Genomic DNA, 24,286 nt, shown 5'->3' on the forward strand with positions numbered 1-24,286 from the left:
CCTTCGTAAATACATTATATGTTGGGATATAATAGTAATTGTAATATCTATTTTCTTCAAAATTTAAAAAAAAAAATAAAAAAAAATAAAAACGCTAATTGTCGACTACTTGCGGTTTACCTCCTTTTGTATAGGTTTTGGGTTCCAATTCCATTAGGCTTCTACTTACCGTATTAGGCTTCTTCCATTGGTTTCTTCTTTGTTTTGAAATCAAATTAGGTTTCTAGGTTTCTAGAATTTTACAAAGGATTTAATTTCTCCTTTACTTGCCGTAGGTTCCTTCTTCGTTGTTTTGAGATCAAATTAGGTTTCTAGAATTTTACAACTATAAAAGACGCTATTTTCTACATTCTTTGTCATAAACATATGTCCTCATAGCAAATTTGCTTCTCACTTGCGGTAAATTTCTATCTTGTACTATATTCTTGAAGTTATGTAATAATAGTTGTTAGTGCATTATCCTGAAGTTGCTCATATTTTCTCACAAAATTAAATTTGATTATCTCTTTTAATTGACTATTTTTAAATTGTCATACATATTTTTAAATTGTGTTCTTAAAGAATAGCCCTTGACAATTGACGTCATTGAATCCACCCAAAGTGTTGACGATTTTCGTTGGTTCAGATAAACAATTCTTCTTATCGATCTCATAAATAATATTTTATATAATCTTCTTTTTATGATGTGATATATTATGTTCTGAAAGTTATGTAGCTTACTTGCAGTTCAACTTTGATTTTTCTGATACTCTTCTAAATTTTAGATTGGGATATTCTGTAATATTAATTTACATAAACTATATGCTAATTTAACTGCTTTAGCGTTATTTGATATTTATGCTACTATTGAAAAATAATTGGTTTTAATGTGCATAAAAATTAACGCAAAATAGAAATAGAATCATAAAAAGCTTATCAATCCTCAATTTTAATAGTAGGTACATTGTGGTTGGATTAAAATGCGTTAGTGCACTAGCTATCCTTATTATTGGTCTAAGTAATTCTTTTAAATCTTCTGTTAAATAAAAATTTTAAAATTATGAATGCCTTATAAGATTTTAGTGCCCTTTTGATATTAGACCACGTGTTCGCACTTGATTTCAGGTACTCGCAATGGAAACTGAAAATGAATTTGCAAACGAATGCGTGCTACTTAACAGTTTGAGAAGATCCAACTCTCAGTGGATAATAAACGTCTTACTTATTCAATGTGGAGTAGTTAAAGAATTTAAAAATGAAACAAATCAAGGCCTTCGATGGACTCTCATATTGTAGATGAGGAGGTAATGTTATTTTTATTTTTGTATTATATTCGATATTTTTCGTATTACATCCAATCATGATATTAAATTATGATAAAACTTTACATGGAACAAAAATGCAAGTTATACTTTTCACTGATCAAGTGAATATGTGGAAGGAACATTTAGAACAAGGCAGTATCTATTACATCATTAACAGCTGCATAAATGATCGCAAACCTAATTTTCAATCTGTATACAAAGAATTTGAGATTGTGTTCAGTAATAATACTATAGTCAAGAGATGCAACAACCCGTTTTCAACCATTAGCTTCTCAAACAGTTTCGTTTCGTTCGAAGAGGCATTCCAATGCACCAATGGAACAATATTTGGTAATTTTTTTAGATTTCTTTGATTAATCTTACATTATGAATAAATATTCTACTCCCATTTGCTTAATAATTCTCAGTAGTTATTTACATGTATTTTCTACTGATATTCTTTTGCAGACACACTTGGTATCTTAGTGAAAGTTAATGCTTCCATCGGAGACGGTAACAGGAAACGAAGAGAAATAACGCTAATGAATGAAAGGTAAGTTGAATTTAGTTAACTTATTCATTTATTATCAATGCATTAAATGTCGTTAATATAATATTGAATTATAAAACTCAGGTATGATCGTCAAACTGTAATGCTGAAGGCTGCTTAATAAGAGAAATATTTCCGTCATTAGATAAAAATGCAAGTTGCTACAAATACATGACAGAAAGAGCTATTTTAGTAAGCAGAAATGAATATGTTGATTAACTAAATGAGATGTTAATTTCCAAGTTTCCTAGCAAAAGTAAGACGTTTATTAGTTTCGACTCTGCAGAGGATGATACAAACAACTATTACCGGGAAGAGTACCTAAATACTTTAACACCAAAGGGTCTATGTTGTCAGACTGGTTTTTTGGAATTTTTCTACAAATTCAACTGACGTGCTCTCTCTTTTGGTTCGAATTGTCATCTGCTCTCCGTGCTTTCTTACATTTCAAATTATTTCTTGGCTAAGTAAAATTAATGCGTTACATTTGCCAAAATTATTTAAGCTATTTAACTATTATTTAAATTTCTTCATTAGTTTTAACTTTCTCCAGTTTCCTTTAGTGAACTTTAAATTTGATACTTTCTGATTATTAATACCATTGTATATACTTTAAAACAGTAGCAAACCTATGCATATTATATAAAACAGGTATATATGTTGCAGATTTTCTTTTATCCATCCTTGAGGAATGATATATATATATATGAAAAAGACGTGGCTAAAATTATTTATGCCATATGAAAAGAATAAGCACTCCAATTGAAGTTCTCGTAATAATCTTTGGCAAAAAAATAAAAGGACTATAAAAAATTATAATACTAAAATTAAAGACATGGACTTCTGAAAATTATACAACGAAAGATCCTTAGTCTACTTTTTATAACTCTATTTTATTTTTATTCATGCGTCATTACATAATATATATATATAATTAATTTATAATGGTATACAGGTTGGTTTTGAAGAAAAATGAACCAATTATGCTACTAAGAAATTTGGATCCTTCAAACGGATTATGCAATGGTACAAGAATGATATGCAAAGGTTTTGACAACAACATTATACATGCAGAAATAATGATGGGGCAAAATGCTTTCAAGCATGTGTTTATTCCAAGAATTCAACTTTCGCCGCCAGAAAATGAAGGATACCCATTTAAATTCATCAGAAAACAAATTCCAGTACGTTTATGTTTTTCAATGACAATAAACAAAGCACAGGGTCAAACAATACCCAACGTTGGATTGTATTTGCCACAACATATTTTTTCACATGGACAACTATATGTCGCACTATCAAGAGGTATATCGATGTCAACAACAAAAGTTTTGGTCATGACAGAGCAACCGAAGAGACGAAGGGGCACATACACCAAGAACATTGTCTACGAGGAGATATTAGGTAAGACACAACAACATAACATGTTATTAACTCATATTATATATTATCTGTAATTACAAATGTTATACATATCACGACCTTAACTAATTGTAGTGTTTATATTTGCAGGTTCAGAAAATATTAACCATATTTAAATTCATCTATTACATCAGTGTAATGACACTCATGTTCTCATTTCAGTTTCATGTTGAATCTATTTTGACGTCAATTACTATTATACATAGTTTATTCACGTGATATATAATTTTCTTACAAACAAACGCGGCTTACACTTGCAACGCACGTACCCAAAACTAGTACTACAAAAATATATAACAACGAGACATGACTTGTTTGAAATAGAACACACATAAATAAACACATATATGAATGATGGTGAGAGCTCTCTCTCGAGAAAATATATGCAAAATCTCTGGAAAGATGAGAGTAACTGAGCAAGTGAGAAACTGCTCTCATCTTTTTCTAATATAAAGGGATTGGCATGTTTTTTTTTGTTTTTTTTTTGTTAAAAAAGAAAATAATGCAGTAACAGATCTTTAATGTTTAAAACAGAAAAAATGTAAAATAAAATCTTGCCATTCAAATTTCTCCAAAAAGAAAGACCATTAAAATTATGAAAAGACCAAAATTGTCCCTGAAGTATCGGAATTGGTTCAAAAATGTTCTCCGTCCATATATTTGAATAAGAATTCCTTTACCGTTATTTTTTTGGCTCACATTACCCTTTTTACTAACAGAAAATTCTGGGAAAAAATTAATTAATGGATATGTGTCATTGTCCCATTGCCCAACTTAAAATTCACCCTAAATATAATTAAACACACCCGTAACCCGTTCGAATATTGACTCACTCCGATTTTAAAACACATCCCTCTCTCTCTCTGCCTTCTTCTCTTCGTTGCTGCTTGGGCGGAATCCACGGGCGAATCCGCTGGTAATAACAACAAACACAACAGTCTCATCTCACTTGCAAATTATCAATAGAATATTCCTTTTACTAGACTTAATCTAGTAATCTAATCCAGAAAATGGAATCCATGGTAACAAAAAAAGAATTAAAAAAAATTAGTGAAGAAATTATCTAAAAAAAATGTCAACTATTATTAGTACATCATATGAATACAATGTGTGTGAAATGTGACAATTGCACAATACCCGTCACACAAAATATAAAAGCTTACATATTAATAGAGCAAATAGCGAAATAAATTTAAAATAGAAATGCACATTACAGATACAGTAAAAATTTGGAAATGATCCTCAAATTTTCATAGAGGAATGACAAAAAATGGTGAAGAAAACCCCTAGAAATTTCGAATAAAATAAAACTTACACAATAAAGGATACGCATTACACAAACAAAAAAGAATCTAAACTTTTTGGCATAAAGAAGAATATGATACTTCCTTCCATCTTACATAAAAATGATTCTAATAGAGAACTCAATTTTGGGTTTGCCTCATGAACAATCATAGACATACAATTCGTACAAATATGGATGGCAATGGGGTGAGGCGGGCGGGCGGGGCGGGTTTACTCTTATGCGAGTGCGGGGCGGGGAGGGGCGGGTTGCGGGTTTAATACGGGTTCGATGCGGGGCAACTTTGAGTTTTATCTTTTTGAAACAAAGCAATTATTTCAACTGCAATTTCACATTATTCTTCACGAACTATTTTGATTTATAATTAACCAATTTGCATAAGTCTCAAAAATGATATTATATAAGTCAAGATATCATATTTGTAATAGGAAATGATATTAGCCCATTTATTTTGGAAAATCAGCATAGTACTCTCTCACAAAAAGAACAGTACCGGTCTTCCACACTATTTCAAAAAACATTTACAAGCTAAATCGTGAAATCTCGCGAGCTTCTATCATTAAGCATATTAGAAACAAATAGCCATTTGACAGAAGAATGATTCTAAATTTAGAATTATAGTTTATTCACGAGATTTGATCTTAGTATATCACAAAGTGTAAGGTATAAATATTTATGTTTATGTGATTCTATCAAACTCTACATTTTATAAAATAATAAAATGTCAAACTAGTTTGTTTTAGAAAAAATTAAAGAAAAAAAGAGAAAAAAATTAAGTGGGGCAGGGCAGGGCGGGTCCAAGCGGGATGGGGCAGGTTGAAAACTGAAAAAATATCTAAGCGGGGCAGGGCAGGTTGAAATTTTTGTGGGTTTTGCCAAACCCGCCCCGCACCCTCCCCATTGCCATTCCTACGTACAAAAATACTCATAAACAAAAATGGCGAAGAGGCAGATGGGGTGTGTGTGAGAGAGAGTTATACTTTAAAATTGGGGCGGGTTAATATCCGGGCAGCTTACAAGTAGATTTAATTATAATTTCGCTTAAGGTTTATGTTAGGTCAATGGAATGGTGACACGTGGATATTAATTAGTAATATTTTTTTCTTCGAAATTTTTTGTTAGTAATAAGAATAATGTTGAGCTCAAACTATAATGGCAGGGGTATTTTTATTCAAATAAGTGGAAGAAGGTAATTTCAATACTTCAGGGACAATTTTGACTCTTTTCCGTTAAAATTATTAAGGCCCCGCTGAAAAGTACTGCAGCAAATAATAAAAGGAGAAAAAAGGCCTTTGGAAATCACGGAACTACCCCTAAATTGAACCTTCCTTTTCCTTGTTATACAAGTAACTCCAACTCATATATAGTCCTTTTATTGAATTCTCAATTACCGAAAACTCTGTCAGACTTCTCCGCAATGACTCTACTCGCTCCTCATTCGGTAGGTGTAATAATCTTTCTCTTCATTCCTCGCTCTGTGAATTCATTGGCTTTTACTGTTGTTTGGCCAAGTTTTTAGTTGATATTTTGCTAATTAATTTGAAAAGTATTAATTAGTATTTGGCTAAGTTTTTAAATATATTTTGAGGTGTGTGTTTTTCGTTAGTACTTTTGAGGAGAAGAAATATTTTTTACGGCTTTTACTTAAAAGTATTTTTTTTCCCTTGGTGAAACTTTGGAAGAAAAAAAATTCTTATGGCCGAAAAAAGACTTGGTCAAACAGGTTATTACTCTACTTTGCGCATGTCTTGTTTAAGGTACCTTTGCATGGTGTTGTTTTGAAAATATAAGTGTTGAATATAGGGTGTGTTTGGTTTCCACAAAAAATATTTTGGTAAGCAATATAATCTAGGGGAATACTATGGGGTGGTAGCCGGTGGGGCAGGGGGTAAGGGTGGGAGTGGGGGTGTTGGGTCGGAGGAGACAATATAGCTGAAATGCTGCTTATAGAACTTGCTTTCTCTACTCTTACCAGAGAAGTCATTTTCCTATTTGAAGGAACTTGTTTTTCTGGACAAAATATTTTCCAAAATATAATGACCAATCAAATATAGGAAAATTGAAAAATATTATTTTCCTGCATACACCCATAGTCTGTTGTGATTGTGGTGTGAATTGACCTAAAATTTCTTTAAAATGCATTACTGAATGAATTTATTAGCCGTATTTCTGTGTGAATTTACATTCTTTTTTCTAAACAGTTTTTCTCTGTTTTGCACCCTTTTTTAGTTTACATTAGCTTTATTTGGATCAGTTTGCAGAATTTATTCTTCTTTTTTATTTGTTGGATTTATAGTTGCTGAATTCAAGCTGCCCTGATTGTGGTGTGAAATTGGCCCGAAATTTCTTTAATATGGGATACTGAATGAATTTATTAGCCGAGTTTCTGTGTGGATGGATTCACTTCCTTTTTACTGTTTTGCTTATTTTCTTTTGGGTTTAAACTTTAAAGTAGCTTAAGTTAGGTGTAGTATTGCAAAATGTATGAATCTTTTTTCTTTTGGATTTATAATTGCTGAGTTAAAGCAGTATGAAATTGACCAAAATTATTCTGAAGTGCGATTGTGATGCTTAACCCACCGTGTTGCTCTGTGAATTCACTTTGCTTTTAAAGTTATTACTCTGTTTTCCGTTGCTTGGTGGAGTTAAAAAAAAATGATCTTTTGGATGCATACATGCTGAATTTAATAATCGGATGTATTGCGGTGTAAAGTTGACAGTAAATTTCTCTTTTTAAATGCGAAAGATTGATCAAAATGTTCAAGCTTTGTTTGATCGGATTCTAGTAAGTTTGAGTTGGTTAGCCACCTTAAAAAAGTAGGGCTAAATTTTTTCTGCAAATTGGCATTACATATCTTCTGATGAATTCTGACGGCTGTCCATCGGCAACGTAGTATTTCCAGCCGCATGAATTATGTCACAACTTAGGCTGTTGGAAATTTAAAAAATTCGAGTAGTCTATATTTTGGCAACAATTAACCATTTGAACTTATAATATATTCAAATGAGTATATGCTTGTTTATATACGTGAAAGTTACGAGGAAAAGATTTATGCAATGTGGATGAGAAGGACTTAGCCGAGCATCTCAGGGTGGGTTTCTACTCAATACTGTTGATTTAACTTTTCATTCTATCTTTTATCAACCTCAACTTCAGATAACACTGAAGAAAGAGCAAGAAGAAAAGGAAAAAAAGAGAAAGGAGAAAGTAGAAGATGGTCTCTACACAATCATCAAGGTTTCTTTCAACTTTTAGTCTCTATGCGTTACTTCTTGTATCTTTATATTTAGGAAACGTTCTAACTGAAAATTTCTTTTCATGTTCAGGTTGCTCGTGATGAAGACCTCGCTGAACAAATTGGAAAGGAGATGTATTTTGATCTTGTGGATCATGATAAAGTGCATGCTTTTCATATTCAGAAACAGATGCCATTTACTCAATTCAAGGTACAATTATCACTCTGTTGCATTTTTCTCATAGATTTGAAAAGTTATAGCCATATTGTTCTTACCAAACATGATGAGCAATTGTATGTACTGCGTGAGAATGAATTCAGTTTGACCTTGTTTATTAAAGAGGCGTCATGTGAGATATGCTGCTTCTACAACTTGAAATACGGAATGTAAACTTGTGTACTTCTGTTTTATATTGAGTTAAATGATAAAACTTCAAATTCTGAGTGCTAATGTAGGTAAAATTGAAGAGAATACAAATAATCTTAAAAATTGAGAATTCTACTGGTTAGGGTGTGAGGGTTCACAAAATTATTTCTAATAAATGTCATTGGTCAATCACTGATTCACTGTAAGTCTTAAGTATGGCATGTGTCTTATGGTACATCTGCTTCCAGGATGTAGTAGCTAAGGTATTTCGTATACCGGCACAATTTCAACGCTACTGGCTATGGGCGAAACGTCAGAACCATACTTATCGGCCTGATCGTGCATTGACAGTTCAAGAGGAAGTTCAATCCGTAAGTTCTATATGAAAATCTTATATTTCTGAAGTGTGCTCTTCGTCTGATTTATGACTGCAGTCTTACTGGTGATGTTCTTTGTACATTTCATGATTCATATTTTGTCTCCCACATAAAATTTGTTCTCTTGGCTTATCCCATCTCATGAAAGTAAAGAGGAATGATCTTAGGATGATATTCTTGTCGGTGGTGTGAAGCTATCGGCCATTACCAGATAATTCATCATCCATGTGTGATCGGCAAGCTATATGGGATAGTTTGATTCATTAATTTCTCGTTCTTGATATGTCTTCTACTGAAAAAAGAGGCAATAGGTACGGTTAATCAAATTTGTATGTTTGCAAGATTAAAGACAGTAATATAGTTAAGTGTACTCAACTCGGTACTTCTGATGAAAGATAGCACATACCCGGTGGAATAGTCGAGGTTTGTGCAATCTGACAAGGACACCACCATTATATAAAATAAAAAAAGCTACGTGGATTCCAATCCACTAAGGAAATTGCAATCTTAACTCTGTTTCTTGAAAATTTTGATTAAGAACTTGGCATCCCCCAATTTTGACTTGCTTAGAAAATAGATGTCTTCAGTTGCTAGTGAATAGGATCAATTTTTTCTGATGATGTTGGTTCACTGGTTACTGGTCCACAAGTCCATTGCTCCCTCTCTATCTCTCTGTTTCTGCCGCTAACTCCCTTCACCACACCTTCCAGACATGTTTTTTGATAGGACTCAACGTCAGAACGCCTCAGGCCCCCTTGAGAGTGATTTTCTTGAAGAGTGACAATTATGGCAATGTTTCTTCTGTAGTCCATGGTTTCTTAAAAAAAGTAGCTCATGGTTTCTGCAGTCTGTTAAACAACGGGACCACTTGATTAACTCGGTGTTAATGGTCTTACATTATGTGTTCTCAGGTTGGTCAACTGAGAGAAGGAAATACTGCTGAGCTAAAACTGTTTCTGGAAGTTGAATTATGCCTGGTAATGCATCATTTTCCTACTTTTCTTCCCTTTTTGGTGATTCACATGTTGCATGTTTTCTCTGTGAGGCCTTATTCTACATGTTCTACTTTTTCATTTTTGTTTATTTTGTGCATTCTTGCAGGATTTGCGACCTTTTCCTCCACCTGAGAAGACCAAGGAAGATATCATTCTATTTTTCAAATTTTATGACCCTCTCAAAGAGAAGATTAGGTATTACATCTTGATTCTCTATTGATGGAATACTTTCACTAAAGTAATAATTGTCATGTTTGAATTTATGATCTCATTTATTTTGACAAAGCACGACTACAAGCAAAGGTGCTTTGTAGTTTTACTCGATCTAGAGGTCTAAACAGACGTCGTAGAGAATTGACTCTACATGGTAGTTGGCACAAATGTATGATAAAAAGGGGCAGAAAGAAGAAGAAAACTAAGTCAAAGCTTTGGACCTGATGACACCATCATGTTAATATTTTTAATTCAAAATTAACACCCATATTAGTTGTCATTTTTCTCTTTTATACGTCCTTTAAGAAACTTTTAATAGAAAAGGTTTTTTACTACAATACCCTTACTTATATCTTTAGTCATTTAACATATTAATCTCTTTACAATAAACATTCTCTTTATTTATGTGCCTTGTCTACCAATACCAAGTCTAAAACAAACTCACTTTGACATGTCCAAGTCAGATGATGCATATGAAGGCTTCACTGGCATAGAGTAGATAAACACACATTCAGGAATAAACTAAATGAAAACACATTGGAAGAATAAGTATAAAAAAAAAAAAAATCTAATCTGGCTTCAACATTGCACCCAAATGTTGAAAACTAAGCATGCAAATTGACGTTTTCTAAATTAAATTTCTATTGCGCTCATAATCGTTTCCTCCAAAAAAAAAAAAAAAAAAATCAAAATGACATATTGGAAAAAATTTCAGCTTGAATTAAATTACAGGAACAGTAATGGACTTGACTAAATGTTTAGAAAACCAAGGTTTTTACAATCTGAACAATCATAACATTACTAATTTCTACTCTTCCATTTAAATTTCTATGCTAGTTTTTTACTTTCAAGGACATTCAATACTTAGGGCAAAATGGGGGGAAAATGATAAATTATACTTTTGATTTTCTAAATTGACAATTATTTTGGACCATATATATTTAGTAAGGAGGACAACAAATATGGACCGGCCGAGGGAGTAATGAATTTGAAACTTGAAGCGTTGTTAAAGTCCCGAGTCCAATATTGTCTCTTATCTTTGAAGGTAGGTCTATTTTTGTCCCTCAAATATAGCTCTGAGCATATTTAGTCCCTTAAGTATGCTAAAGTTGAGCACCTTTAGTCTCACTAACACAGGGTGTTAAAAAACTAACGGTGTTACCCAACTCTGATTCGCGAAGTGAATGCTTTGAAGCAAAACGTTTTCTCTCCTTTTATTGGATAATGTAAATTGTCGCTTTAATTTCTCATTTTTAGAAAATGTCTTCTAAAATTTTGACCTTGAAAATATCCCCTTCTGTGCGAGTTTTCAATGAGAAAATAACATTGTATAGCTATTTTAAAAAAATAGCCACAAAAAAAAAATATATATATACACATATAAACACACATACACTTTGTATGTTAATATACAAAAATTATACAAATTTTAAATACTTTTTTCTCATGTAAATAGTTTCTGGCACGGGTTAAAAGTGATAATACAACTTGGTTATTCGACTGTTTTTTTCAAATTTTAACTTTTCTTTTTGGAAAAATCGGCTGAAAATTTTAAAACGTATATATGTGTGTGTATATATATACACACACAAAAAAAATACAAATTCTATACATTTTTCGGCTATTATTTTTACAGCGACTATACAATATCATTTTCTCATTGAACAATTGCATTTTCAAGGTCAAAATTTTAGAAGACATTATTTAAAAATGAGGAATTATAGTGATAATTTGCGTTATCCAGTAAAAGGAGAGGAAGCATTTTGCTTCTGAGCAGAAGATTTGCTTCACGAATCAGAGTCGGGTAACACCGTTAATTTTTTAACATATTGCGTCAGTGAGACTAAAGGTGCTCAACTTTAGAATACACTAAATATGCTAAGGGTTATATTTGAGGGACCAAAATAGACCTATTCCCAAAGATAAGGACAATATTGGTCAAAAACTGTTAAAGTCCAACTGTTTGGCGCTGCATATATGAGGCACCATGATGTGGATATGGTTTCTGGTCTTTCTCCGTTTCATTTCCTTTTGTTGTCAGGTATGTCGGACGGCTTCTTGTAAAAGAAAGTGGCAAGCCGTTGGAGATATTAACAAAGATTAATGAGTTGGTTGGCTTTTCGCCTGATGAAAAAATTGAACTTTTTGAGGTTAGTTTTCTTCTTCTCTTGCTACCATTTTGTTTCAACTCTTAGCATATGATATGTGATTTTTCAGATTTTGTTATTCTCAGGAAATAAAATTTGAACCCAACGTTATCTGTGAACGCATTGACAGTAAGCGGAGTTTTCGTGACTGTGAGGTATGCACAATCAATTTCCAGTTGTTTGGGGTTTATATGCCCTTGCTGGTGCAGTCAATCTATTTCAATAGTTTTTTCTTTTGTTTCTTCTGCTGGATGTATTAGCAAAGAAATTTATTATGCAATACTGGTCTGGCTTTGCAGATAGGAGATGGGGATATAATTTGCTTTCAGAAATCCCTTCAAAATCAATGCAGTGAACAATACCGCTTTCCTGAGGTTCCTTCATTTTTGGAGTACATGCACAACCTCCAGGTATGTGCTGCACGCTCCTATTGGAGGAGAGTAATGGAAGGGGGTAAGGGTTAGACAGGAAAAAAGGGTGAAGAAAAGGTACTGGTCGGGGAGTTAATAAGACATATGTGGAAGCTAGTCGTTGTAATTTAGAAACTTCCCTCCGGAAATCACTTATGTCGGTAAGATGCCATGGCTGGACGTAGGAAAATGCTAAATAATTAAATTGTTTATTATCTATACATTTCGGGACAGTGAAATTTAATAAATAATTCATTTATTTAGTAAATTTCAGATGGCTAGCCGCCTGGAAAAGTAGCGCTAAAATTCTCTTGCGAACTAGCACCACATGTCTTCAGATTGGTCCAATGGCTATTCATTGGCAACTTAGTATTTCCAGCCGTATGAATTATATCAGATCTTAGGTCGTTGGAAATTCGATAACTTAAAGTAGTCTACAATTTGGCAACAATTCATCATTCGATCTTGTAAAATATTCAAATGTGTATATGCTTGTTTATGTACGTGAAAGTAACAAGGAAATTGTTATACACAATTTAGATGAAAAGGACATGGCCGAGCATCTCAGGGTGGGTTTCTATTGCCAGTACTCAGATTGAATGTCTACTCCTCAGAAAGTTTGATAGAGGTCTGTGCGCGGACTGCAAGGTCATCCCGAGAACCTCACGACCTAACATAGGCTTCTGGTCATGGATTTGGAGATTATGAGGAAGCGAAGAAAGTGGGTTGTGTACGGTCTTCCTAGGATCAAGTGGGGAGCTTTTACTAAGGTGAGAGCCCAGGAGTTGGAGGATAAGTTGTTGGCTATGGGGGCATGGAGGAGTAATGGGGATGCAAGTGGTATGTGACCGCGACTGGGAATTGCATTTGGGAGGCTGCTAGGGATGTATTGGGGGTTTCGAAGGGCTTATCTGATAGCCACAAAGGTGGATGGTAGTGGAGCACTGAGGTCTAAGGTAAAGTGGAAGCCAAGAAAGCGGCTTATTTGAAGCTTTTGGAGAGCATGGACAAGGAGGAGAAGAGGACGAACAAGGAGCGGTATACTGTGGCTAAGAAGGAAGTAAAGTTAGCAGTTACTGCGGCTAAGACTATCGCGTTTGAGCGCTTGTATGACGATCTTGGAGGCAAGGAAGGGGACAAGAAGCTGTACAGTTTAGCTAAGGTGCAAGAAAGGAAGGCCCGTGACCTGGACCAAGTTAAGTGTGTCAAGGATGAGGAAGGTAGATTGTTGTTGGACGAGGCTTTGATTTGACAAAGATGGTAGACGTATTTCCATAAACTCCTAAACGAAGAAGGGGATAGGAATATTGTGCTGGGTGACTTAGAAAACTCCGAGAGTCGTCGGGACTTTGGATATTGCAGGCGTATAAAAGTTGAGGAGGTAGAGGGGGCTATGCGTAAGATGAGCAGGGGAGAGCGACCGAGACGAAATCCCGGTGGAATTTTGGAAGAGCGTGGGTACGTCGGGCTTGGAATGGCTAACTGGGCTATTCAATGTCATTTCTAGGACGAAGATGATGCTCGAGGAATGGAGATGGAGTACGATGTTCCCGTTGTATAAAAACAAGGGTGATATCCAAAATTGCAATAATTGTCGGGGTATCAAGCTATTGTGCCATACTATGGGTGGTGGAGCTGAGGGTGAAGAGGATTGTGTCTATTTCAGAGAACCAATTCAGATTTATGCCGGGGCGTTCCACTACAGAAGCTATTCACCTTGTTTAGGGGGTTGATGGAGCATTATAGAGAGAGGAAGAGGGATTTACATAGATTGTTCATTGACTTAGAGAAGGCTTACGATAAAGTGCCGAGGGAGGTGTTTTGAAGATGTTTGGAGGCTAGAGGTATTTCTGTTGCATAACAACAACAACGAACCCAGTGTATTCCCATAAATGAGGTATGGGGAGGGTAGTGTGTACGCAGATCTTACACCTACCTCATAAAGATAGGGAGGTTGTTTCTGATAGACCCTCGGCTCAAGGCACAATGGAGATAAAGCAACAAGTAGCAAACATTAGTAACAATAATACATTAAGGTAACGTGCACGAATGAAACATGTAATAGTAAAGAATCATGAATAAGATAACACAAAAATAGTCTTAGTACCACTGGTAAGCCTAGGATGAACACACTACTAACTGTCAACCTTCAACTCTAATCCTCGACCTCCACGTCCTTCTATCGTGGGTCATATCCTCGGTAAGTTGGAGCAACGACATGTTCTGCCTAACTAGCTCTCCCCAATACTTCTTAGGCTTGCCCCTACCCTTCCTCAGACCCGCAATGGACAACCTCTCACACCTCCTGACCGGAGTATCTATGTCTTTCCTCTTCACATACCCGAACCATCTCAGCCTCGACTCACGCATCTTGTCCTTCACAAATGCCACTCCTACCTTGTCCCTAATAACTTCATTCCCGATCTTATCCTTCCTGGTATGACCACACATCCATCTCTGCACCTCATCTCAGCTTCTTTCATCTTCTGGGATTTCTTGACGGGCCAACACTCAGCCCCATACGACATAGCCGGTCTAACCACCACTCTGTAGAACTTGCCCTTAAGTCCAGGTGGCACACTCTTATCACACAAAACCCCCGAGGCAAGCCTCCACCTCGTCTACCCCATTCCAATACGATGGGTAACATCCTCGTCAATCTCCACATTGCCTTGAATAATCGATCCAAGATACTTGAAACTCTCTCTTTTGGGGACGACTTGAGTACCAAACTTCACTTCCACTCCTTCTTCGTGCATCCGATCATTGAACTTGCACTCCAAGTACTCAGCTTTTGACCTACTCAACTTAAAACCCTTAGACTCCGGCGTCTCTCTCCAAACTTCCAACCTAGCGTTAACTCTCTCACGCGTCTTATCAATCAGAACTATGTCGTCAGCGAATAGCATACACCATAGCACCTCCCCTTGTATGTGTCTCATCAGCACCTCTAATGTTAAGGCAAACAAAAGCGGGCTAAGAGCCGATCCATGATGCAACCCCATCTCCACTGGAAAATGATCTGAGTCTTCGCTCCCTCGTACATGCCCTTAATCACCCTAATATATGCCACTGGGACACCGCTAGCCTCCATACATCTCCATAGGACCTCTCTCTGGACTTTATCATAAGCCTTCTCCAGGTCTATGAATACCAATTGCAAGCTCTTTTTCCTTTCCCTATATTACTCCACCAATCTCCTCACAAGGTGAATGACTTCTGTAGTAGACCTTCCTGGCATAAACTCGAACCGGTTCTCGAAAATAGTAACACTATGTCGCACCCTCCTCTCCACCACCCTCTCCCAAATTTTCATAGTTTGACTCAGCAACTTGATACCCCTATAATTGTTGCAGTCCTGAATATCACCTTTGTTCTTGTACAACGGGATCATCAAACTCCGCTGCCACTCCTCGGGCATCTTCTTCCCCCTAAAAATGACATTAAACAACCCAGTAAGCCATTCCAAGCCTCCCCACCCCGCTTCCTTCCAAAATTCTACTAGAATCTCGTCAGGCCCAGTTGCCTTACCTTTGCTCATCTTCTGCATTGCCCCCTCAGCCTCCTCGCTCCTAATACGCCTGCAAAACCCAAAATCTCTCTGACTCCTTCAGTTCTCCAACTCTCCTAGTACGATGTTCATGTCCTCTTCCTCGTTCAAGAGTCTATGGAAGTACTCCTGCCATTTACACTTAATACCTGCCTCTTCTACCAGAACCCTACCGTCTTCGTTTTTGATGCACCGAAATTGATCCAGGTCCCGAGCCTTCCTCTCCTTGATCTTGGCTAACTTGTACAGCTTTTGTCGCCTCCTTTGCCCCCAAAGATCCTCATACAATCGCTCAAAAGCTGCAGTCTTAGTTGCCGTGACTGCCAATTTTGCCTCTTTCCTTGCCAACTTATAACGCTCCCTACACATCCTCTGCTCCTCCTCATCAATGCACCCCACTAGCTTCAGATATGCCGCTTTCTTAGCTTCCACTTTTCTTTGGACCTCCTCATTCTACCACCAATCCTCTTTGTGGCCTCCCGAATAACCCTTCGATACACCTAACACCTCTCTAGCAGCTTCCCTAATGCAGTTCGTTGCCGTGGTCCACATATAACTCGCATCCCCACTACTCCTCTAGGCCCCCATGACCAACAGCTTTTCCCTCCACTCTTGCGCTTTTGCCTTAGTCAAGGCTCCCCACTTAATCTTCGGTTGGCCGAACACCGCTCTTTTCTTCCTTACTCTCTTGACCTCCAAGTCCATTACCAGGAGTCTATGTTGCGTCGATAGACACTCACTCGGGATAACCTTGCAATCAGTGCACAAGCCCCTATCACCCCTCCTAAGAAGAAGGTAATCAATCTGAGTCCTGGCAACCTTACTTCGGAAAGTGACCAAGTGTTCCTCCCTCTTCTGGAAACACGAATTAGCTAACACCAGGTCAAATGCTTTAGCAAAATCCAACAAAGAGGTATCGCCCTCATTCCTAACTCTGAAACCTAACCCGCCATGCACCTCGTCATAACCCCTAGCAGTCACCCCAATATGGCCATTAAAATCACCCCTAATGACGAGCTTCTCAGAGTGTGGAATACCACGTACAACCTCATCCAAATCATCCAGAAGTGCCTTTTGACCTCCTGGCCCAGGCCCACCTGAGGCGCGTAAGCGCTAATCACGTACGATGGTGTTATTAAGGACATGTACGATAGTGCTAAGACTCCGGCGAGGACAGTGGAGGGGACTCAGAACACTTTTCGGTTGTGATGGGGCTGCATCAAAGGTCAGTCCTCAGCCCATTTTTGTTTGCCCTGTCGATCGACACGTTGACGCATCACATTCAATGGGAGGCGTCGTGGTGCATGTTATTTGCAGATGACATTGTACTGATTTACGAGATGCGTTGTGGTGTTAATGAGAGGTTAGAGGTATGGAGACAGACCCTAGAGTCTAAAGGTTTCAAGTTGAGCAGGACCAAAACAAAATACTTGGGAGTGCAAGTTCAGTGGCGCGACTTTGGAAGTGGACGAAGGCGTGAGGCTTGATTCACAAGTCATCCCTAGGATAGAAAGTTTCAAGTACCTTAGGTCTGTTTACAAGGGAATGGGAGATTGACGAGGATGTCACACACAGTATTAGTGCCGGATGGATGAAATGGAGGCTCGCTTCTGATGTTCTGTGTGATAAGAATGTGCCACCAAAAACTTTAAGGTAAGTTCTATAGAGCAATGGTCAAACCGACTATGTTGTATGGGACGGAGTGTTGGTCAGTCAAGAACTCCCATGTCCAGATGTTGAGGTGGATGTGCGGGCATACTAGGTTAGATAAAATTAGAAATGAAGTTATCCGGGACAAGGTGGGCGTAGCCCCTATGGAGGACAAGATGCGGGAGGTGAGACTTAGATGGTTCGGGCATGTGAAGAGGAGAGGCACTGATGCTTCGGTGGGGAGGTGTGAGAGGCTGGCATTGGCTGGACAACGGAGAGGTAGAGGCAGACCGAAGAAGTATTGGGAAGAGGTGATTAGGCAAGATATGACGTTTCTCTAGCTTACTGAGGACATGATCATGTATAAGAAGGTGTGGAGGTTGAGAATAAAGGTAAAGGGTTAGGTAGCCGAGTGTTGTCCTCGTTTGGAATAATAGCTTTGATAAATCACTTGGTGTCTTTCGTGTCTTTTTCGTATCCGTGGACTTCTGTTACTACTTGATGTTGTCTTTTGTTTTGGTTTTATGATTGCATTATCTATTGTTAGTTTTGTATTTTCGCTTCAGTTGTCAGATCGATTTGCTTGTTATTGCCCCTCCCCTTTCCCTTCCTGAGCCGAGGGTCTACCGAAAATAGCCTCTCTGCCTTCTTAAAGGCAGGGGTAAGGTCCGCTTACACTCTACCCTCCCCAAATACCACTTGTGGGCACTTATGGGATTACACTGAGTATGTTGTTATTGCTAGTTTCTTTCTATTGGTTCAGTCAAAGTAATCTTTTATCAACCTCATATTTCAGATAAAACGAAATAAAGGCCAAGAAGAACCGGAACAGAAGAAAAAAGAAAAAGCAGAAGCTCATCTCTACAAAATCATCAAGGTTTCTTTCATCTTTTCGTCTCTATCCTTTAGTTCTTGCATCTTTATACTTCGGAAATTTTTAGCTGAAATTAGTCATTTAATTTCAGGTAGCTCGTGATGAAGACCTCGGTGAACAAATTGGAAAGGAGATTTATTTTGATCTTGTGGATCATGATAAAGTGCACAGTTTTCGTATTCGGAAACAGATGCCTTTTACTCTATTCAAGGTACGTTTATCATTCCATTGCATTTCTTTTTCTTGTAGATTTGAAAAGCCATGCCCATACTGCTCTTTTCAAACATGATGAGCAATTGTATATACTGCCTGAGAATCAATTCAGTTTGCCCTTGTTTAATAAAGAGGCGTCATGTGAAATTTGCTGCTTATACAACTCGAAATATGGAACGTAAACAACTGTACTTGTGTTTTATATTGAGTTAAAAGATAAAACATCAAACTATGAGTGTTATTGTAAGTAACAACTAAATAAAATACAAACAATCATTAAAATTGAGAATGCGTATTTCTCAAGGTTAGGTTATGAGGGTTCACAAAATTATTTATGCTCTCTCAGGCACAGGATAAACATATTTCCTGTGATCATCATTGGTCAATCACCATAAGTCTTAAGTATGGCATGTGTCTGATGATACATCTGTTTCCAGGAGGAAGTTGCTAGGGAATTTGGTATACCGGTGCAATTTCAACGTTACTGGCTATGGACAAAACGCCAAAACCATACATATCGTCCTAATCGTCCATTGACAGCTCAAGAAGAAATTCAATCCGTAAGTTCTGTCTGACAATCCTATTTTTCTGTAGTATTCTTGTGGTCTGAATTATGACTGCAGTTTTACTGGTGATGTTCTTTGTATATTTCATATTTGGTTTTCCACAAAAAAAAAAAATTCTCCTTGGCTATCCCATCACATGAGAAAAAAGAATGATCTTAGCATAATATTCTTGTCAGTCGTGTGAAACTATCGGTCATTACCGGACAATTTCTTATATTTTCTGCAACTATATGGGACAGTTTGATTCATTAATTTCTTGTGCTTGATGTGCTTGATTTGTTTTCCATTGAAAAAAGAGGCTATAGGTAATAATCGATTTGTATGTTTGCAAGAATAAAGAAAGTAATATAGTTAAGTGGACTCAACCTGATACTTGTGCTGGGGGAGATAGCAGGTACCCGGTGAAATAGTTGAGGTTTTCGCAAGCTGGCCAGGATACCATTGTCACAAAAAAAGTTATGTGGACTTCAATCCAATAAAGAGTGTAATACTTATTGCAATCTTTACTCTGTTTCCTGAAAATTTTGATTATGAACTTCACATCCGCCAATATCGCTTTACTTAGCAAAATAGATATCTTCAGTTGCTAGTGAATTGGATCGATATTTCTGATCATGTTGGTTCATTCATTGCTGGTCCACAAATCCATTGCTCCCTCTCTCTCTTTGTATCCCCTTAACTCCTTCCTCCCCACCCTCCGGTAAGTATTACAACCTGTCGGCCCCCTTGAAAGTGATTTTCTTGAAGCGTGCCATTCTTCTGTAGTGCATGGTTTCTAACGTGTTTTAAACAATGGTAGCACTTGATTAACTCACTGTTAATGATCTTACATGATATGAAATGTTTTCAGGTTGATCAACTGAGAGAGGTTTCAGATAAAGGGAATAGTGCTGAGCTAAAACTGTTTCTGGAAGTGGATTTATGCCTGGTAATGCATCACTTGCCTACTTGTCTTCTCTTTAGGTGATTCACATGTTGCATGTTTTCTCTGTGAGGCCTTATTCTACATGTTTTACGTTCGTGGCTTATTTAACTTTGTGCATTCTTGCAGGATTTGCGACCTTTTGCTCCACCAGGAACGACCAAGGAAGAAATCCTTCTATTTTTTAAACTTTATGACCCTCTGAAAGAGAAGATAAGGTATTGCATCTTGCTTCTCAATAGCAGGAATTCTTTCAGTAAAGTAGTGGTTTTGATGTTTGAATTTGGGATCTCCTCATTTATTTTGACAAAACACGACTGCATGGGAAGGTGCTTTGTACTTTTACTCAATCTAGAGGTCTAAAACAGACATCGTAGAGAATTGAATGTGACACTGTAGTTAGCATAAGTGTATAACTCTTTGGACTTGATGAGGCCATCATATTAGTAGGGTAATTTCAAAATTTAATGAATTTGAAACATGAAGTGCTTTTAAAGTCCAACTTCTTGGAGCTGCATATGTGAGAAGACATGCTGTGGATGATGATCTTTTGGTCTTTCTCCCTTTTCATTAACTTTTTGTTGTCAGGTATGTTGGACGGCTTTTTGTAAAAGGAAGTGGCATGCCGCGGGAGATATTAACAAAGCTAAATAAGTTAGCTGGCTTTTTGCCGGATGAAGAAATTGAACTTTTTGAGGTTAGTTTTCTTTTCTGTTGCTACCAGTTTTTTAACTCTTAACATATGATATGTAATTTTTCAGGTTTTGTTTAATCTCAGGAAATAAAATTTGAACCCAATGTGATGTGTGAACACATTGACAGTAATCTGAGTTTTCGCGGTAGTCAGGTATATGCAATCAAGCCAGTTGCCACCTTGGGTTTTTATGCATTTGATGGCGTGGTCAATTTTCTTTCAATAGTTTTTTCTTTTCGGTCAATTTCTTTCAATAGTTTTTTCTTTTTGTTTCTTGATTTACTTGCAATGAAAATAATGTGCAATACTACTCATGTTTGCAGCTTGGAAATGGGGATATTATTTGCTTTCAGAAATCCCTTCGAAATCAAGACAGTGACCAATATCGCTTTCCTGAGGTTCCTTTGTTTTTGGAGTACGTGCACGATCTCCAGGTATGTGCTATTGTGCTGCACGCTATTATTCTGATATAGTTCCCTGGAATATGAAAGATTGTTGCAGTACTGCAATAGATTTTGACGATAGTTATATCTTAATCACAAGGCATTAGGCATACGACAACAGAATTGACACAAAGTAAAGGCAGCAAGAAGTATAAGCAATCCATGCCAATGTCTGATAATTATGTGGGAGGGGTGGGGGGTGGGGTTCAAAGATAAGGGTTTAAACGTATTCTTTTTTGACGGTCATATGAAAGTGATAGATCAATTGTTTATTTTTATCAATGCTGATAAGGGTTTAAAGTATTCTTTTTTGAAGTTCATATGAAAATGATAGATCAATCGTCTATTTTTGTTAATGCTAATACATCACAGTTGAAAGTCCGAGGCGGATCCAAGGTTTACTTTGTATGGGTTTCTGTAACGATCTCGAGTAAATTTTCAATAGTAACTTGGTTCACATTCAAACATTTATAGATATTTAGTGAATTTTTGGAATAAATTTATACTGTTTTGACAAAAGCTACTGTGTTCACGTGAAAGTGTAAGTCGCAAGTTGGATCCACCCTTGTTGAAAGTTGATAAAAAAAACGTGGATAAGAATATCTGAGTGTATCTAAGGAAATTCAAGATCAGGTCATTTGAGTTATAATTGTCCCAGCAATAAACACTCGTTGCTTTCTTGTTCATCCACAATACAACCATCCAACAACATGAGGTGATTCAAACAAACCCTAGAATAGTTGTTAAGTTTATACTTCCTCCGTTTTAATTTAGATGATATATTTTGATTTGGTACAAAGTTTAAGGGAAAAAAGGAGACTTGAACTATATGGTCCCAAAAGCTTAAGGGGTAAAAGCTTTGTAGGGTCATGCATTCGTGTGGCTATAAAAGTTTTTTATTATGGGTAAAATAATAAGTTTAAAGTTAAATTGCTTTCAAATATAGAAATATGTCATTCTTTTTGGAACAGACTAATAAGGAAAGTATGTCATTTAAACTGAACCGAATGAAGTATTTAATTTCCAACTCACGAACACTTCCCTAATCTCTTCATTTTTTACTCGGTGCTCTAATATTGTTCATGATTGCAGGTTATTAAAGACAGATTCCCTCGAATCCAATCCTTAGAGACGTACTTTCAGGGAAGGAAATGAAGCTGCTGACTCTCTTGAAGGAATGAACCGAGCCAAATTTCAACATCTTTGCCTATATACTAGTTCCACCATTATGTTCTACTTCTCATATGAGGATAGAGAAGGATGGAACAAACTTTCCTAAATTTTTATCAGTGGCGGCTTGTAAATATTTGGCCTGTCTTGGTAATTTAAGTGCTATTAATAGCACTATGACTATAACGACAATTACTAATAGTATTATTTATACATATTAAGTGATTTTTAAAATCAAATATAAAGTTTGTGTCAAAGCTTTTGGGTTTTCCGAACCCATAAGCTCAATTGTGTCTCTGCCCCGGAAAGGTTCAGCTTTATATATAAAGGTCATGTGTTAGTAAGACGTGAAGATATTTGTATAGGGTGATATCGCAACCTATGTGAAATAAGGCCTTTCCATTGTTTTTGCCTTGTTGCTCCGATAAAACTGTTGAAGTTTGGCAAAATGCCAAAGTCCCACATTGGTTGGGAGTTAAGTTTGGGGGGATTTTTCCCCTATAAAAGAAGGCCTAATGTTTAGGATTGAAACACACCTCTCATTTGCCTTCTCATCTGTTTAAGGCATTTGTATCTTCTCTCTTTAGTATTATTTCACTTGTATTTTTGGAGTGGAATAAAATATTTGGTTGTGTCCGAAGAGTAGGCAAAATTAGCCGAACCTCGTAAATTCTGGTGTTCCCTTTATTATTGCTTTATTGTCTTATTTATTATTTGGTGGTTGTCATAATTTTTGGTATAGTAGTTGTGACTTATTCACACTCTATACATTTGGCTTCCGCAACAATTGGTATCAGAGCCAAGGTACTGTCTAAGTATGCTCTGTGGTTGCAGCATAGTCTGATCTTCCACATCAGAAAAGATTTATCTTGGTAACTGAGTCAAGGTTCTGTCTGAGTATGCTCTGTGGTTGCAGCTTAGTCTGATCTTCCACACCAGAAAGGAAATAATCTTGATTTGTGTCGTCAGCTATTAAATAATATTTGTGTCAAAGATGGGAGACAATAAACAAGAAGAATCTACATCAAGTGTCAACAATACGTCATCATTGGCATCTTCGCTTATGACAAGAATTGTGTCAAATGCGAAATTTGCGGTCGAAATATTTGACGGGTCCGGACATTTTGGGATGTGGCAAGGCGAGGTTCTAGATGTCCTTTTTCAACAAGGGCTAGATCTGGCCATTGAAGAAAAGAAACCAGATGTTATTGGAGAAGAAGATTGGAGAATTATCAACCGTGTTGCTTGCGGTACCATTCGATCCTACCTTGCTAGAGAGCAGAAATATCCATACACAAAGGAAACTTCTGCAAGTAAATTATGGAAAGCACTGGAGGATAAATTTTTGAAGAAAAACAGTCAAAATAAATTGTACATGAAGAAGAGACTATTTCACTTCACCTATGTTCCTGTTACCACGATGAATGAACATATCACCAGTTTCAATAAGTTGGTTACAGATTTGCAAAATATGGATACAACTTATGATGATGGTGACTTGGCCTTGATGTTGTTGGCGTCACTTCCTGATGAGTACGAGCACCTTGAAACTACTCTACTCCATGGAAATGACGAAGTTTCTCTCAGAGAAGTTTGTTCGGCTTTGTACAGCTATGAACAAAGAAAGCGAGAAAAACAGAAGGGCGGAGAAGGAGAAGCACTATTTGTGAGGGGTCGTCCTCAAAATCAAACGAGGACAAAGAAGGGAAGATCCAAGTCAAGATCCAGACCCAGCAAAGATGAATGTGCCTTTTGTCGAGAAAAAGGGCACTGGAAGAAAGACTGTCCGAAGTTGAAGAATAAGGCCAAACATAACAATGGAAAGGCCATTATGGATTCAAATGTAGCTGATTGTGATGATTCAGACTTCTCATTAGTTACAACAGAGTCATCAACATCAT

General features: G+C 36.7%; 1 protein-coding gene across 1 annotated transcript; it reads left to right on the forward strand.

Annotated features, from left to right (window-relative positions):
• Positions 1–5,952: 5,952 nt before the first annotated feature.
• LOC107812671 (uncharacterized) lies at positions 5,953–22,630 on the forward strand. The gene is made up of 18 exons (XM_075225580.1): positions 5,953–5,999; positions 7,716–7,796; positions 7,886–8,005; positions 8,410–8,532; positions 9,450–9,515; positions 9,640–9,728; positions 11,788–11,896; positions 11,980–12,048; positions 12,193–12,303; positions 18,300–18,380; positions 18,469–18,588; positions 19,028–19,150; positions 20,007–20,084; positions 20,208–20,296; positions 20,667–20,775; positions 20,857–20,925; positions 21,096–21,206; positions 22,308–22,630. Exons 1-18 carry the CDS (start codon positions 5,976–5,978, stop codon positions 22,368–22,370), a joined length of 1,635 nt encoding a protein of 544 aa, XP_075081681.1. The 5' UTR covers positions 5,953–5,975; the 3' UTR covers positions 22,371–22,630.
• The last annotated feature ends 1,656 nt before the right edge of the window (positions 22,631–24,286 follow it).

Source organism: Nicotiana tabacum, chromosome 11, assembly GCF_000715075.1.
Source record: "Nicotiana tabacum cultivar K326 chromosome 11, ASM71507v2, whole genome shotgun sequence".
NCBI lineage: Eukaryota > Viridiplantae > Streptophyta > Magnoliopsida > Solanales > Solanaceae > Nicotiana > Nicotiana tabacum.

Bases quoted from the DNA above. Each gene is read 5' to 3' on its own strand.
- LOC107812671 (XM_075225580.1), top strand. From the start codon at position 5,976: ATGACTCTACTCGCTCCTCATTCG. The intron at 11,897-11,979 runs GTTAGTTTTCTT...TGTTATTCTCAG, and splicing joins AAAAAATTGAACTTTTTGAG to GAAATAAAATTTGAACCCAA. The intron at 21,207-22,307 runs GTATGTGCTATT...TCATGATTGCAG, and splicing joins AGTACGTGCACGATCTCCAG to GTTATTAAAGACAGATTCCC.